This window comes from Maylandia zebra, linkage group LG14, assembly GCF_041146795.1.
Source record: "Maylandia zebra isolate NMK-2024a linkage group LG14, Mzebra_GT3a, whole genome shotgun sequence".
NCBI classification, from domain to species: domain Eukaryota; kingdom Metazoa; phylum Chordata; class Actinopteri; order Cichliformes; family Cichlidae; genus Maylandia; species Maylandia zebra.
In genome coordinates, this window is record NC_135180.1 from 1008778 (window position 1) to 1026732 (window position 17955).

General features: G+C 45.4%; 1 protein-coding gene across 1 annotated transcript; it reads right to left on the reverse strand.

The window, feature by feature from the left end:
- On the reverse strand, positions 1 to 17681 carry LOC101469870 (A disintegrin and metalloproteinase with thrombospondin motifs 8). Its single transcript, XM_004537942.5, has 9 exons — positions 16548 to 17681; positions 14464 to 14703; positions 9864 to 9996; positions 9579 to 9746; positions 8495 to 8784; positions 5404 to 5590; positions 3205 to 3377; positions 2751 to 2926; positions 1 to 2141 (listed from the first exon to the last, which is right to left on the reverse strand). The coding sequence occupies exons 1-9, from the start codon at positions 17262 to 17264 to the stop codon at positions 1397 to 1399; spliced, it is 2829 nt and encodes a 942-aa protein (XP_004537999.3). The 5' UTR covers positions 17265 to 17681; the 3' UTR covers positions 1 to 1396.
- Between the last annotated feature and the right edge of the window lie 274 nt (positions 17682 to 17955).

The window sequence follows — 17955 nt, forward strand, 5'->3', positions numbered from 1 at the left end:
TCGACATAAATGTGTTTATTTGACCATTTTATAGACAATTATCTCAAAGACAGCAGCGTCTGCCATGTTACTTACATGTCCAAGGTAAAAACTTTACAAAAATAAATAGCTTAAAAAGGAAGCTGTAATAATAGCATATTCCTTCACTGAAGGGATACAGGCCTAATCCTCCATCTCTTTTATAACATACTGTAAATTAACAACAGGAATGAAGAAATCAAATATACACACATGAGTCTGAAACATCTGCAAACATTTGCATATGATGCATGAACTAAAGGGAAAATGAATAAAATTACTGTTATTTTTTCATATACATGATAGATAATATGCTTATCACTTAACTTAGTAATAACACCTCCAAAATAAAATATTGCAGACTGGTTGTACTGCTGTTGCTCAACTACACTGTGATGCACGTGGACATGGAACAAGGCTACAGTTACGTTACGGGGTCGAGTGGTCTGTCGTTGGGTTGTCCGATCAGAAAGACCAGACATGATCGAGGCTAATACATGTACAAAGTGTGGGAAATGCCTAGCTTTTGATGTTGGCTCCAGCAGCCAGTAAATATAGTGAGAGCTATGGGTTTGGCTCAACAATACTAACTCTCCAGATAAAACCATGACGTCCTCGTCACACGAATTTAACACAAATTACATTAATGTGTGTTTGAAAAGACGAAGCAATCACACACAAGTGCCTCGATCGTACGTCCGTACCTTATTTAAGGGCAAGTGGCTCGATCAAAGCTCTATAGGGGCTTGATTCTGTGGATTACAGCTGGACGAGGTATATTTACACTGTGCTGGTGTCTGACAGCAGGTTTCATTGTTCTAGCCCCACCGAACTGCTGTTAATAGCAGACGGCCTCCAAAAACAATCTTTTAAGCTGGACTAAATCTCTCATTCTGGAGGAAACACACACACTGCACCTTCTCTTAGCAACTATGCATAGCATCACATGTACATCCTGAGGTAGATTTCCATTGTTTCAATAGTGGTTGTCAAATGATGTCAACAGAATGACATAGCAATATTCAGCTAAAAGCCTTTGATGTGATTTGATGCAACCAGTCGATAAGATGGATGGATTATGAGGCAATGGGCCCTGGGATGTAGACGTTTAACCCCCACCCACCACCACTGCCACTACTGCCACTCCTGCGTAACAACAGGACCCTCCAGATTGAAAGGCATAAAACATCTTGCAGGTGAAAAAGAATGGTCATAATTATCATTTCTTTGGTTTTGTGGATCGCTCTGTGTGTGTTTGTAGTCATACTGTCCCTGATCTAATGGACCCCAGCATTATTCTTGGTGCGTCCACCTGTTCAGTAATCCATCCATTGTTCATAAGTGCACTATGACCATGAGTCCGCTGTACTCGTGTTCTTCACAAGCAGTCCTGGTTGAAACATTCCCCAGACACCGGCTCTGGGATCTTTCTTGGATCGCACTGTTCTGCTTCAACAGTCTTGCCAGTGTAGTCTATGCAGAAAATGCTGCGGTGGCGCTCCCCCTGACCACAAGTTCGTGAGCAGGCAGACCAAGGTCCCATCTGCCATATGGGACAGGGCAGATCTGCACAGGGCCTGATGTCTATGGGCTTTAGGTCTTTGTCACACTGACTGGAGAGGAAGCCTTCGTCGTCCATGCATTCAACGTTTCTCCTGGACCACCCGGATCCACAGGTCTTGGAGCACAGAGACCACTCGCCCAGCACCCATTCAGGCACGCCAAACGGACGAATCATATGCAAAGACAGGGACGAGCCCTTCTTCTCCTTGGGTTTGTTCAAAGTCACATCTTTAGGGATGAAAAAAGTATATTTGACCTTGGGAGGGCTACCATCTCCTGCAGTGGCGAGGAGCTGGATGGTGATGGCCTCCTTGAGCTGCCTGAAGCTCTGGATCCTCTCTAGCGTCGTGGAAGAGCCGCTGTACTTCAGTACTGCGCCCAGCACCGGAATGTCCTGCTCAACCGTGGACACGGAGAAGTTACCATTAAGGATGTAACCGCCACTCTCTCTCTTTACAGCCAGGTAGTAGCCATCGTGCTTGATTCCTCGGTGGCTCCGCTGCTTGATGTCAATGTTAGTAGCGCCAGTGGGAACTGTGACAATGTCACTGTATCCATAGCTGATGGAGAAGAAAAAGAACAGATAACAGTTTACTATAGAATATCTTATCTGTGCATTAATTAGAACTTCCAGGTGAAAGGAGATGAACTTGGTTTGAAACAGAAGAAGCGTGAAACTATAATCAACCTACCAACATGTATGAAACTACTAATCTTATCTAAACTATGTTGAGTAGATCAGAAAAAGCATAAATAAAATGAGACAGATAATCAGAATACCACAAATGGCTGGGCCAAACGTTATGAAGGACCTAAATTGATATTTGGGGTGAATAAATTCTTGTGAATGGGCCTCAAGTACAACATAAGCAAGTAGAATTTAAAAAAAGATTTGTATTATAGTGGGCGAAATATGATCTAACAACACAATCAATTAATCTACTAATTAACTACAGTAGAAGGAAAGACATCAATATATTTGTCTAAGCCTTTTAGTGCTTTATCATTTTTATTATCACGTTCAAGTTCAAAGTTTATTCGCCACATGTAGTGGCAGGTCGCCCTGCAGTGGAATGAACCCGCCCCCCGACCTTACACATACAACACAGACATCACATGGGGATACAAGTCGGAGAACGGTTGCATTATCGTTGATCTGATCGGCTTACGTTGCTTTGTTGCTCGAGCCTGTGATCTTTCTACAGGTCAGCCCACTTCCTCCACACACTCCACACTTGTCCACTCTCTTGTTGGATCCTATCACCTGGTCGCAGCCTGCCTTCACACACTGTCCTTGGACACACACAGATGTGGTGTCAGGGCCACAGGGGGTCCCGTCAATCACCTGCAGGGATGGAGCAAGCATCGGTGGGTCACTACACATGTCCCATTCAACTATATTTTGAATACAGTTCAACATCATGTCAGGGTGTTCATCAGTGGATGGAGGTCACGGTCATGATGTTGGAGCTGGTTATGACACTGGCTATGAAGCAGAGCTGGGACTTCAGGAATGAGTGACGCTTTTCTAAAACCACTATTCTGATTTAAAAAACTGAACCAGTGCTTCAGACTACTGGCTTTCCTTTCATTGAGATTTGCTGTCAAGTGACGTTATTGTACCTTGGATTCAAACACCTTGAATTCACTGCTGCCCCGGGCCCTGCAGAACAGCTTGCACCTGTCTCTGGGAGAAACACCAGCGTACTTTGGTATCCACTGTTTCACGTTCCCGTTGTGGTCCAGGTAGTTGGGGCTGCTGTACTTCTCACACTGCTCCTCCCTGAAACTTTTACCTAACATGAAGAAACAATAAATTAAGATACTCTACCAAAACAATATTATTTGTATAATCCGAACACCTGATCAATTGTATGTTTATATTCATTAGAGCAACGCAGAAAAATAGATGAACACCAGCAGAGTCTGGATCAGGCTGGTGGACAACAATTAATTATGTAGCATCAAAACATAAAACCTGATTAGAAAACACTATATGGACAAACGTACTGGGCCAGCTGCACATCGCACCTACAGGAGCTCAGCCATGCTTGAAGCGTGCAGTTTTTGTGGCGATGGAGGATGCTTCACGGCCGAGTTGGGGAGATTTCTACAAGCTTCCCCTTTGCAATATTCACGCTCACAGTGAATCTCATGATATCTAGAAGGGAGGACATTTCATGAACTGACTTGTTGCAGTGGTGCCATCCTGTTACAGCACCACACTGGAATTCAGCAAGCTCTTTACAACGACCCATTCTTCTGCTAATGTTTCTAAAGGCAGGCCACACAGTTCAGTGCGTGACTGTAAAACACTCTGACTCAAAGATTAGGAGGCGTGGCCATATGGTGTGTTTTTGCAGTTCTTTTATTGGTTACAGTGATACATTAGTGACTCCTCTGGTCTGCCCTCAGTGAAGATGTTTCATTGGAGTCTTTAGTTTCATGTCTACAACATGAGTCTTAATTTGTAAATTAGTGTCCACACTAGTGTCGCTGACATGTCCCTGCTGCATGGGTGGTCATTTCCGCACTCCCATCCCCCCATCCCTGCTTACAAGATGGCTCAAATCACAGCACCTACATCTGTCTTTTATATGCAGGCTGTGGGTCAGTCTAGAAAATGCTGTTTTTCGATTGAGCGTCCCCCTGTTGCCTCCAGTGCCGTCTCCCTGTCGGCCTGTGATCATCTGAGTGCAAACAGCTGTTCTAGAGTCCGAGCAGATCTGTGCCAGCTGTGCCTCATCACAACAATCAAGCTCTCTACAAATATCCAACTCTGCCACCACCAGCCTGCTGCGTGCTTATGCAACTTCTTATTTTGTTGTTACTCGTTACAGAATCCCGACCCTCGTCTCCTCTCGCCTGCAGCTCCATCTGTAATGTCTGCAGCGTCAGACTTTTAGCTTCCAGCTCGTCACTTGTTTCCATCCCTGTGTTACCCCTGCCCCAACCGAGCTCTGCTGCTCAAGTCGGAATATCACAAGTTTTAATCCAAGCCTGCTCTGCTGTCCCCGCTCATTATCTACAATGAATTGTCTTTTATCTACAACTCTGTAGAGAAAAGACAGTTGAATGTCGCAAAAAGCTGGAACAAGTCAACACTGCAAAACTACAAAGTTGGATCTGCTGACATCAGTGGTCGGTAGATGTCTATAAGCACCTGTTTTGTTCTCCTGCTCATGATTTGCAGTGTGGTCAACAACACTGGCAGCACTTTGGCAGAAAAGAGGTTCTAGATAGAACCAAGCTTAATGTGTTTAAATTACACAGTTTCTTCCAGAGTTTGTGGAGTGGTTTGAACACGAGCTGGTACATAGTTTTTTGTTTTGTTTTTTTCTTCATAAAAATGTCCATCTGTTGCAAAGCTTAATTTTCATTTCTAAAGACACGGTGGAGCCTGGGGAAGAACACAGCACATTTCAGAGCAGGTTTAGAGAGTTTTTCTTAAGGTTGCGATGTAGATCTTGGGCTTTGGCAGAGGCACTCGGGGATCACATCCTGTGGCCTAATGTTCCTGTGGCTTATGGTGAGGGTTGGGTTTGGAAACTGTGGCCAAAACATCATAAGGTGGGGTCAACGTGCGGTGGGGCCAACCCTCGCCCAAATATGCCAACACACCTAACATCTGGCCTGCATAAAGCGGATCTACAGTAGGTCTGTGGCAGCCAGACTCACCCCGGGTCAATGCTGCCAGTCAAGGCCAAATGTAGGACAATGGAAAGTGCAGATGTGGGACAAACATTTGTTGGGAACAAGCGATATAAGAAGCTGTTTCTTTGTTCATTTGAAAGCTGAGAGCTGTATTACGTTGACCCTTACCTTCATTGTTGTCACATGGCTGTATGTTGCAGGACTGGTACTGGACCCTCTGCCCTTCACAGTACTTCCCTCCATTCTGAGGCACTGGGTTAGTGCACTCCCTGTAGGAGAACTCCACCCCACCTCCACACGTCCTAGAGCACTGCTGCCACGGTCCCCACGAGCTCCAGCCGCCGTCCACAACCATCTGCGGTAAAACACACAGGAAAAAAAGAGCAGAGTAGTTGGTTAGTGCTCTGAGCCAAAGGCAATGTCAGCTGTGCAGCCTAAACCACAGTCTGGGCTTCTGGGTTTGAGGCCGCACAGCGTGTTGGCATGCCGCGACTCGAGGCTAAATCTGTGTTGAAGTTCGGCACGCGCCTGCTGTCTGACTTTACCCACATTCCTGCCACATGTGTCACTCACTGCTAGTAGAACCTGCCATGCTCCAAGTTTGTACGTTGAGTGAGTATGTGCGCGTGTGCATGTGTGTTTGCTAGCAAGGTTGTTCTTTCCAGAAGTTTTATAAGCTTGAACCACATCCCAACGGCCAGCATGTCTGGATTCATAAACAGATGTGTATTCAGAACACAAGGAGAAGGTATCAAGGCGACCGACCTTAAATAAGATGCTGAGATGTTCTTTGAGGAAATCTAAAAAGGTATCGTGAAGGATCTGCATTTCAACTCGCCAAAGTCAGACACAGCTCAGTTTATAATGCGTTCTCTGAGCCCTTTAATGTCTGTACTTCAACTTGAAATGGCAGCATTTATGAAAACGAGTCAGGTCTCAGCTAATGCAACACTTTGTACAAACATGCAGAGTTTTGTATTATGGAAGCAGTGAGATTCTCCACCACAGGGAATATTTTGGCCTTGCTGACTCTCATCACTTGTCTGTTGTTAGCGTATTAGCTTTGCTATCTGCTGTCATCTCTCTGCTATCATTGTGGGTTTGAATCCACAGTTTGGGGCGGAGCTTGATGGTTCTTACCATATTTGCGTGGGCTCTCTGTGGGTATTCCAGCTTCCGCCCACACGCCAAAGACATGCAGTTAGTGCATTTATGTTCATTGGAACATCAGATTAAGAATAAACTGTGAGACAACTCGTGCATTATCCACAGCTTATCTAACGCAGCATGAGCAAAACCTCCAAAATGTGCTGAGGATGCCGGCCTCATTAGAGCTTTATGACTACAAACCTGATTACTCTGTTGAAAGGAAGTGACTCATCAGACACTGTGAACATTCTTTGGTGGTGAGCCAGTGAAATAAACAACGTCAGCATGCAACATGCAAGAAGATGGGAACAGGGTCCAAAGACTGTAAGGGTTACTGAAAAAACACGTGCTTCAGAAAAAAGCTTGGAAAACCAAGGATTTTGACTAGGCTGGGTTTTAATAATCGATTCATCGATTAAAATGGATTCCGGCTTGGATAACGTGATATCGATTCATTAAATTCCTGAATCGATTTTTTTATATAAATGTATTTTGCCCAAAACGCCAGAATCTCAGGTTAAACCTCACAAAATTTCAACAACCACCAAACAGCTAAAACAGTAAATGAGAGCAGGAGCACAGACTCTGCACAGAGACGTAAACACAAAGCTCGGACCCGCCGACGCATCAGAATCAGTGAGATGTGACTTTCTCACCGACGGCACGGACACGGTCGGGGCTGAAAGCCGACAGCTCGCTGACTCTGATGTGTCGGCGGGTCGAGCTTTGTGTTCACGCCCTTTTTTCACTGATTCTAAAGCTGTTAGTTTGATGTCTCTCCAAACAATATTGACCGAACCAGCAGCCAAAGAAGATCCAAACTACGCTTCACATAAACATCGTCATGGATTCACTCTGACTTTTACTGTTTTGCTTCCACCAGGATAAAATCTCACTTCATGCACAGCTCTCTCTCTCTCTCTCTCTCTTTTTCTTTTACTTACTTCTGAAAAGAAAACCTAATTTCTGCTGTTCAACAGGCTTCTAAACACATGTAAACTTTTTAAAATTATGCAAAATGCAAAACGCCGTGTCTCTAATAAAACTGCTGTAACATCAGAGGTGATGTTCATATGCTGGTTAATGATTTTCATTTGTTTTTGATCTACTGCAGAATATTTTTATAAAATCCCAGAACAGGAAAATCACCTTCATGTTTTTCTGTTTTATCTTCAGCTACGTTGACACAAAGGCCTCTGCTGTGATGCTCACACCTTTGATAAAGTCTGGAAAGTGTCAGCTTCCTTCTTATAGATACAAAAATATGTAAATGTACAGATCTGAATTATAATATTTCTGACTGTCTGAGGCAAAATTTCCCAGATTCAAATCGAATCGAATCGATTCTAGAAATCAGTGGCGATACCCAGCCCTAATTCTGACCCTCGTGTGAAAATCTTTGGTCTCAAAGCTGCACTGATATTTCTTTTCTTCCAAAAGCAATCGTGACCTTATGTTGTCGCCATGGCCACTACAAGCCTAATCACCTCATGGCCTTACAAGGATGGTGTGGCTCATGTGTTGGGAAACAGCTGAATGAACAAACGTCAGCCTCACTTTTTGTTTTTTACCGACTGACGAGGAAAAAACAAAAATCAGGCTCACTAGCACGGCGGCACAAAGGCAGCAGGTGCACTGATGTGAAACAGGCATGCAGGAGGTGCATTTCTGCACATCTACCTACAAACTGTGTCCCTTTCTTAGTTGTGTGTCACGGTGAACTTATTTCTAAGGCTTCTCCACAGTACTCTGCAAGCATATCTTTCAATGTACACACTGATCATGTGTGAGCACTCAATAAGAGCTGCTAAGTCGGCAAGTTTGGATGCAGTATTTGTGTTGTGAGATAAAATTCCTGCTAGCAATACTTAAAATATTTGACCAATAATACAATAAAAAGGTCAAACTTTAAAATAAAAGAGGTCGTGTGGGAGGGGCACTGACTCAGTAGTGAGAATTACACAGCTGATACCGCGAGCTAATGCTGGTGTTCATAGCTGGTAGCTGAGATACTTCCGGTCCCTGTTCATGAAAGCAAAGGATTTTACTGCCATCAAATGTAACTTAGTAAGGTGTCTTTTAAAAAACAGGGAAAAAGACTCGGGCCTACCAGTGGCTTCATCGCCTCATAGACTGGCACGCAGACGCCATGAAGGCAGCTTCCATTGGCACTGCAGGGGGTGCCATCAGCCCAGGGCAGGCTCTTCTTGGTAGAGCATTCCAGCGTCCCCTCCTCCTGACACCACAGCTGAATGCAGATATCGCTGTCGGAGGTGTTGGGGCAGTGGACGAACTCCTCTCCAAAAATCTGCTGGCACTGCTGGTCCACGCTGTACTTGGAGCCTGGCAGCTCCTTTGGTAGAGGCATGGCGCTCTCTGGGACATCGAGCAGGCAGTCCCCTGTGGTTACAGCACAAAACAAGTCCGTATGAGGCCGATTATATCGGGGTTTGTGGAGACTGTGGTTCTCGCGGCACAGTGACAATCGTAAATATGCTGCGTGTGGCATGACAACAGTGGGAAAGTATTCAGTGCAAGCTGTGTCCTGACTATAAAACGGAATAATTTCACTTTAACTGATGTAGTGCATGTTTATAGGCAGCCTAATGCTCTGAATCTGGACGTCTGACAGGTAATCCAAATCTGATTGTTTTCCATTATTCCTCTAATGATCTTTATTGCATTCAATAAGCTTTTGTCTGGAGCTGTCAATGACATCTGCGGTTCGGAATGAACATTCTCAGCCACATGAGTTTTTGTTGGAAACATTTTCCAACTGATAAAGAACATATTTTGCTGACACCAGCTGTTGCTTTTGGCCGAGGAGGTGGGGAACAGGAAGAAGTCCATATTATGACTCAGTGGAAAAGAAGGTTCACTGACAGATCTAGCAAGGATACAAACAATACAAGATGCACAACAAGGCAGGGGGAGAGGGAGCAACAGAGGTAAGGCAAAAGAAAGAGAGCAGGATGTGGAAACCTCGGGCGAAATAAATTGAGCGTCCAACCCGTAATTTAAGGGGAGCGGCATGTTTAAGCAGGAAAGCCTCGGTTCACGAGAGGATGAGAGGAAGCGTATGTTTTATACATCTCTGAGTCAGCCCTAATAACAGAGTCACAGCGTGGCAGGCAGCCACACTGGCACAAGACATTAATGTCTGCTGTAGAGCAACAAGCTGCAGTGTGCCTCACCGTGCCCGTTGTCAAAGAATTCGGTAACGTAGAGCGCGCTGCAGGGCGACCAAGGCATGGTTTTGTTGAGGCTGACGAACACAGGCGCCATCAGGTGATGACCTCCCAAATCGCCAAAGAGTCTCTCACACGTCTTGGAGTCATCATGAGGCATGCTCAACACATGACCTGCAGGAGGTGACAGTTTTTGAAGGTGCTTGAGTGTTTAGGAATGACTGAAAACTCGATCTAAGAAGCTTTTCCATAAAGCCGAGGATCGCGTCAGCCCCCCCAATGCGACCTCACCGAGCTCGTGTGCAGCTGTGAAGGCAGCTTGCAGGCCGTTGTCCTCGATAACCGAGCAGCTTCTCTTGGGATCGCACATCGTCCCGACATCGGCCACGCCCAGCGTGTCGCAGCTCTTCTGACCGCAGATGTTCTGGAACACAAACACAGAACAAAAATGTCAGATTTGAATAAACTGAAAAAAAGAGCTACTTTGTTTCTCCACGATTACATGTTCGTAGTTTCACTTTGGTGGCTTCTCCTTCTGGGCTTTTCAAATACAGGAGGGGAACGGGTTCTCCAGATAAAGCTGGAATTCAGTGAAGCTCCATAAACTTCAAACTCCAGCAGGAAGAAAGAATAAAAAGGACGCTCGGTGCCACTCCGGTTTCTGCTGCAACGTTCAGAATTTGATGTAAACAACATGGAAGAATGGATCAGTCCTGCCTTGTGTTAGCAGTTTGTCCTATTACATCACCGGACCGGTGAGCATTAATGACCTGGGTATTTTTCTGACCACGTGCAGCCCTTTATGTGCACGTCTTCTGATGACGGCACACCACAAAGCTTCAGTTATATCAAACTGCTTTGTTGAACACAACAATGAGTTCACTGTACGTTTGGCATGTTCTCGAATCGCAGACTCACATCACGGAAGTGTAGCAGACAAACCTGCAGCACTTGTGTGATGTTATTGTGTCAGTAACAACAAAATCGCTGAGGAATGTTTCCAGGAACGTTTTGTGTTTGTGCCACGAAGAATTAAAACAGACAAAAAGGGTCCAAATTCAAACAAAGTGTCCCGTGAGCACAGTTGCCTTTCGTTTCTAGGTCAGCTGTTTGGTCACTTTAAACTTTCCGTTCTACTTTGAACCAACTTTTTCATTTTTGCTAAATTGCTTATTTATTCTAGTCTGTTTATAATTAATCACTGGTTCAACTTTTCATCAGTGGCTGCTTGTTACAATATTCGGTTTTTAGAATGAGCCTCTGGAGAGTGAAGCTAGCACAATCAGTCCTCTTACAGTAAAGGTATGTACAGAGATCTCTATATAATGTGCATTATGCCAAAGTAAACGAAGCAGCAATTTTAAGATTGTTACAAAGCGTGAGTGTGACGTGGAGCTGGGAACCGAGTTTCGTCCTCTGTGCAGTAAAAAGCCTGATTGTGTTGACCTGCTTGGACTCTGACTAGTTTTCATGCACACTCAGTAGCAGCCTGAGGTGTTACAACCACCTCCTGTGTGGATATAGTTTGGTGGCTAGCTGCATATTAACTCAGCGAGTGCAGCTTTGCATAAAGTTGGAGCGCTATGTACAGTATGTGACAAGAACCAGTATACACTGGAGGGAAGTGGCAGTGGCCAGCAAAGGTAATGGGACAGCTGCACTGCTGCTAAAACTGCGTTTCACTCAAACGAAATTGAAAGATTCAAACTGAAACAGGCAACGTCCGAATATTTTATACATCCCAAATATTTGCGTGATAGCTTGTGGATATATGGCACTGCAGGCTGGACTGTTAAAGACTTAAAGCCATTATTCTGTCAAATACAGTAAATATATTAGCAACCCTTGATGACTGTTATATAACCTTCACCATCTATTAAAACAAGCAAAAGCATGTTACTCAGTGTTTCCATCATTAAGCAAAAGCAAATAAATATCCGCAGCTGTGGGAGAAGTGACCGTGTGTTATATCAGACATCTTTCCTTATTTCTGTGTAGCATGGACAGATGCATCCACGGCCTCGCCTTCTCTAAAAAACACGAGGCAGGACCTTCTGTGATTGGAAAGACATCTGGACTTGGAAACAGGGACTGAGTGCAGCTCAGTCTGTGTTTGCTCACCTTATTCCACAACAGCAAACCATGCCTTTCATGCAGATGCAAGACTCGACGTATGGGTCAGAGCTCAAACCGCAATGTTGTACAAACACACACGCGGTGAGACCGCAAAGATGCACGAGTGACATGTTTCCAATGCATGCAACCCGCCGCGAGCTTTGCGTTTTACGCAGCGTCAGTCTTCTCTTTTGACTGCGGCTTGCACAGCACGCATTTGCAACCCCGAGCAGGCCACATACTAAAGCTCGACCGTTTGTAGGGGCACTAAAGTTAGCTCATCCACGAGGCGCCTTCTGTCCTCTGCATTTCAAAGCGTATTTCTGCGGAAATGGAAAAACAAACAGAAACCCGGGTTGGCGTGAATGATGGTTTTCCCCAGAGAAAAGCCGCTTCAACAATCCAGCACAAGACAGCACAAAGCCATATGTTCTCTCCATTATTTCTCAGAGCCGGGGTCAGATTTACACGCTAACGTCATTCTGTAGGCGGATAAATGCCAAGCCTGTCATCAAATCGAGCCGCAAACCAGGGCACTTAGCTATAAAAATGTAATAATAGAGAAGTTCCTCGCCTAATGTATTGTCTGCTAACACCTTGTCAACACGCACATACCAGATGGAAGAAGGCAGCCAAATGCAGCAGAACAAGCCAATCGCAACTCAAACCCCGAGGACTTGTGAACTTATTTCCTGTCGAAGCATCCATAAAGAACAGTTTGTTTGCTTTGCTTTGACATTTCCCCAGCTTGGAAAAGATTATTCCATCTCTGCAGTCTGGTTTCAGCATCTTTAATTGACAGCTCGAAAGTTTTTCTTTTCTATGGGTTGTTAAAAAAATAACGCATGACAACGGTTGGTTTAAAGCGAGGCGCTGTTTCAGCTGGGAGACCTCCAAGTGTCACTACAGCTGCTCTAAAGTGCACCTGTGCCACTGTGTGGCACTTTGGCTTAGATAATTGCTGGGCGGTTGGCTTTGCTGCCTGTGAAACCGCGTTATGCTCCCACAGCTGGCGGGGCACTGAATTCCACCAGAGATTATTTTCGGACTCATTCTTGCTGGTTGTCTTCTGAACGGGAAACTAAATCTGCCAGAATGTGATGGTGAGAGGACCGTCCATCCTCCGTGAAGCACGGCAAAACCGCACTTTGAAGAAAAAGCTTGACTGCTGTAACCTATCGTGGTGACTGACTCTGTGTCAAGGTGTTTTTTACTAGCACGCACACACACACACACTGCATGAACTGCTAAACACGTCCAGCTGAGGGCACACAACCTACTTTGTATCACACACGTGTTACTTCAGAGGATCCTAACATTAAACATGATGAACGTTTCAAATAGTAACAAATAATCCGTGTGAGGTCAAATCTGACTTTCTTACTTCAAACTATTTTTTTTCTACTTTTGGATCTGTATGATGTCACTGTGAGCAGAGATCCCTAATACACTGATCTCTGTTACCATCTGTTGCTGTGAGTGTACAAGCCCCACCCACTTGGTGGGTTTTATTTATGAAGAGCAGCCAATCAGAAGAAACTTGGCTTAAAAGGAGGGAGAGGGTCGCTGGGATGGCTGCCATAAACTTGTAGTTCATTTAGTCGGTGAAAAAGCGTCGCAGTCCCATTACGACGTAAAGAACTGCTTTAATAATATAATGTAGCTGTAATAAATCCCCTTTAAAAGCATTAGCCTTAGCTCTGTTTTAGAGAATCATACATTAATTCTCCTTCTTTAACTTCCTTTATTGCTTTGGTTGCTAGCAGGTGGCACACATTGAGTTTATGTGAACATGAGAATCCACCTTCAGCAGTGAGAGAAATACATGTACCTTTTACAGGACACACAGGGATTTGTTCAATAAAACATTAAAAAAATAGAATTTATTTGTTAGCATTTACATTTTGGGCAGCACGGTGGTTAGCACTGTTGCCGCACAGCAAGAAGGTCCTGAGTTCAATTCCACCATCAGGCCGGGGTCTTTCTGTGTCGAGTGTGCATGTTCTCCCCGTGTTTGCGTGGGTTCCCTCCGGGTACTCCGGCTTCCTCCCACCGTCCAAAGACATGCAGCTTGTGGGGATAGGTTAATTGGATAATACAAATTGCCACTAGCTGTGAATGTGCGAGTGAATGTGAGTGTGAATGGTTGTCTGTCCCTGTGTGTTGGCCCTGACATACTGGCGACCTGTCCAGGGTGCACCCCGCCTCTCGCCCTATGACAGCTGGGATAGGCTCCAGCGCGACCCTGAAAAGGATCAGCGGAAGCGAATGGATGGATGGCATTTACATTTTTGCTTCATGACTAAATCACTTCCCATTGTTAAACCTTTCAATGAAACCTGAAATACTCCGGTGTTCCTCAAGGATCAGTTCTCAGGCCACTGCCGTTTGCAAATTATGACTTAATGAACACTTCACAGTAACTCTTAATTTTGCCTGTAGGTTTTAATTGTGTCTCAGTTACTAAATGGCTGAGTACTCGTTTGCACAGTCCAGATGTCGTCGCGCGATCTTAGAATTTCAATTGCACGATATTAAACAATGCCTTTATTCAGGGATAATGATGGCATTTCTCTGAACTTGTGCAGTTAAAAGCTATAAATAGTGTAGTTAATGACTTCTTGTTAAGATGTTCATCTTGTTTAAAAGATAAATGTTTAAAGCCTTATTTGCAGATGATGCTGTGTTTTATTTCAAAGACCTAAACAGCTTCAAATAAAACAAAAAATGAGAAAAATAACAAAATCAGATGTATGCTCGTCTGCTGGTTCCTCACCTCTCTAGTGAACAGCATGGCAGTGTCGTAGTGCTCGGGATGCCTCTGGCTTGGTGGATTGAAGCGCTGCTGCCAGGAGCAGAAGTTCCTCAGAGCCACACCTCCATTGCTGGAGACCTCCGGTCCAATTTCCTCATCTTCCACCATCAGCATCTCCACCACCACCATGTTCACAGAGTTCTTTATGCTGGGGTGCTTATAAAGCTGGGCGGCCATGGACATGAGGGTGAGGATGTAGTGCTGTGGAGGAGAGGATATTTATGATTCAGCCTACAGATGTGTTTGGAGCCAGGCTGGCTGTCCCTCACAAGTGTGGGATTATAATAAACATACACGTGATGGTAATGAGAATTTTTTTATGAAATCTTGACAAGAAAGCGTGTGCGTGTGTGCGGTATATTACTCCAGGAGACTTTAATGATGTTTTGTGTCTGCGGGACAAGCTTCATTATAAAATTTTGAACAGATTGCAAACACATTTTTGCCTTTTCTTACTTACTAGATGTGCATGTGTAATCGTGTAGAGGGGTCAGTGTGTTGGTTAGCTCGGCTCTAACGTGCCGAGCCTCGTTTGATGCCTTCAAATGGAAAAGAGACTTTTTCCAAATGCAGTAATTGCACAAAAATAAAAGCATAAACACTATGAAGTACTACTCACTGAGCACATGTGTGTTCTACAATGGAAATTAAACTGGCTGATATGTGGAGCTGTCCTGGACTGTATGTTACTGCTGCAGCAAACAAAGAAAAGGAACGGATGCCAACATCATACAAGATGGCCAGAGCTGTAGGCAGACAAACCGACATGTATTTGCACCTGTGGCCTGAAATCATTTTCCCCAAAGTTACTTGTCCCATGACACAATCATGGGGCGACTGTGGCTCAGGGGATCGGGAAGCTCATCTGTAACCGGTTCGATCCCCCTGCTCTCTCTGTCCTGGTCGTTGTGCCCTTTGGGCAAGACACTTTACCCTACCGGTGTTGGCCAGAGGGGCCGATGGCGCAATATGGCTACAACTGTAGCTGCCTCCACCAGTGTGTGAATGAATAGTGGAATTGTAAAGTGCTTTGCCTGGAATTATTATTATCATTAAAGGAGACGCGTCAGGGATTTCCACTGAGCTGCTGTGTCACCGTGTTTCAGAGCTGCCAAATCACAGACAGTGTGAGCGGCTTTGCCGTGATGTGTATTCTCAGTGAAATCATTTTTTCTAGGGTGGGTTGATAGTCCCACATTGAAAGTTTTTCCACATGTGCTGTGAGCACACCCACGGAACCACATGTTGATTTTTGCCTGCGGAAACCAAATCACTGAAACGGCCCCTATTTGTAGAAAACTGCATAGAAATAAAGGAATGTGTGATTTGGGATGGAAAATTCACTGTGAGCCAAGTTTATCAGTGCAACCTTTCTCCTCACCTTGTGTCTGGTTGCCTGGGGAATACTATGGAGACTTTGGCAGCTGAGGAGTGACTTAAACACAAACAGATTAGAATTTGGCTGGTGCGGACTTTGGCACAGTCCTACTTATTACTGGTTCAGCTTTGAATGGAACCAGGACTGATTTTAGATTGGAAGGAGGACGTAATAAACATTTAGTGCACTTTAAACACTGAAGGTTTTATGCGGGAGAGAAGGGCTGATTTAAAGAATCACGGAGTAAAGACAGAATGGAAAAGCGCTGTGAGTCTTCCTGGTGATGCTGAGGCTTTGCTGCCAAATGGTGACCTAGTCCCTAGGAATGTGCTCTAGCATTTCTTGCATTTCTTTGGCCTGACATCTTTCTGTGAAAAACAGGGAGCTCATCGATTTCCGCCCAAGGTCCCTCACTGACAAAACATGTTTTATGCAGCCGGAGAGAAAAACATATGCCTGCCTTTATATTTTCGAGTGTGTGAATCCTGACTTTGCAGACAGGATGGGAAAATAAAAAAAAGGGGGGGGGGGGGGGGGGGGTAATGGAATGACGTCTACAACAGCGGCCTGTTTATGGAAGAGTCTAAGCCAAGAAATTAAAGAAAGCTTTGTTTGGGCGCCGAGTAAGTGTGTGCGTGCAGGAAAGAATGAGTTCATGGCGTCTGACCTTTATTTCATCTCCATAGAAGTGGGTCATGGTTGAGTCTGCTACCACCAGGGTCTCTATGAACCGTGGCGCGGAGACAAAGCGTCTCCGGCGTGGTTCCCTCCTTGCGTCACCGTCGCCGTGCGTAAAACTTTCCCCATTGTGCTGCTCCACGGCCGCGTGATCAGACGGGAGGGAAACACCGTTGCTGTCGTTGAATGTTCTCCTCCTGATGACGTGCGGCTCCTCGGCAGAGGCTGGCCCCGGGCCGCCGTGGAGTTTGGGCTCAATCAAATACTCTTTGCCCTCCGTTACAAAGGAGCCAAAGATGCCCGAGCACAGACTGACAGCCACGAGTGAGTTCTGATCTTGATCCACGTTCCCGGAGTAAAAGCAGCTCCTCAGGTGGCCCTCGCTCTCCTCTGACCTGTTCATAAGCTTCTGGGGGACGGCTCGGGCACCTGGAGCGCTGCGTAAAGTTTCAACGTCTCTGGCTTTGACGCGCTGGATGGTGAAGGAAGGCGCGATGAAGCTGGTGTCCGGGACGAGGTTTAGAGTAAAGTCTTTGCCAAACGCACTGAGGACAAACCTCGGCTGCTCCTCGCTTCTCTTCCAGAAGCGCCCGCTGGTTCTTGCGTTTATCCGAACAGGTACAACATCCTCTGATTCAAACGAAGAGGCAAGTGTCGCGTTGACTACGCACAGGAGCGAAAAGAGCAAACACGCAGTGGCACACATCGTCTGCAGACAGAAACGCGCTGAAGAGTGGATCAAAAATAAAGACTCTAACAAAGATGATGTCCTTTCTCTTCTGCAGTCGCAATAACGTCTCTACTGAAATGAAAGTGAGCTCCCAGTCCCACTCAGCTTCGACCAGCTATCATTCCCTGTTCTGCCGCTCACCAGCACCGCTGCAGTCTGGACATATCGGGGGTATTTATACTTTCCCTTCTTCTCTGGACACGAGGGGGCTTATTTTTGATATCCTCCGTTGCTGGAAATTCTCCTCCCACTCACACTTCATGAGAAACTCGAGGATAAAACGGGTCCAATAAGAATGGGCCGACACTCCCCCCTTCTGAAACAGCTTGACAACCGCGCTCCTATTATTAACCCAGCGTGCTGTATGGCAGCGACAGGACATCTATACTACGCATAGCTGGGAGTCCGCTACGCGAGTTATTTCGGAGGTGTGTGAGTGGCAGGCCCCCACAGGGCCCGGAGCCCCCCACCCCGCCCCTCTCCAAATCCGGCCTGCTTCATCCTCCGCACAAAAGAGCAAGACGAAGAAAGGCGCCGAGTTTTCTTGGAACTGACCCCGAACACTGGGAAACGTCTAATCGCGTTAGTGATGATTTTGGATGAACGTTATTCTTCTCATATCTCCAATATGTGACGTTTGAAGAAGCTTCTTTTTAAATACTAAAAT

Excerpts from the sequence above, each read along its gene's own strand:
- LOC101469870 (XM_004537942.5), bottom strand. The coding sequence starts at position 17,264 with ATGTGTGCCACTGCGTGTTTGCTCTTTTCGCTCCTGTGCGTAGTCAAC. Across the intron at positions 9,747-9,863 it reads CACAGCTGCACACGAGCTCG|GTCATGTGTTGAGCATGCCT; the intron begins GTGAGGTCGCAT and ends CACCTCCTGCAG. Across the intron at positions 2,142-2,750 it reads GGCTCGAGCAACAAAGCAAC|CTATGGATACAGTGACATTG; the intron begins GTAAGCCGATCA and ends CTTCTCCATCAG.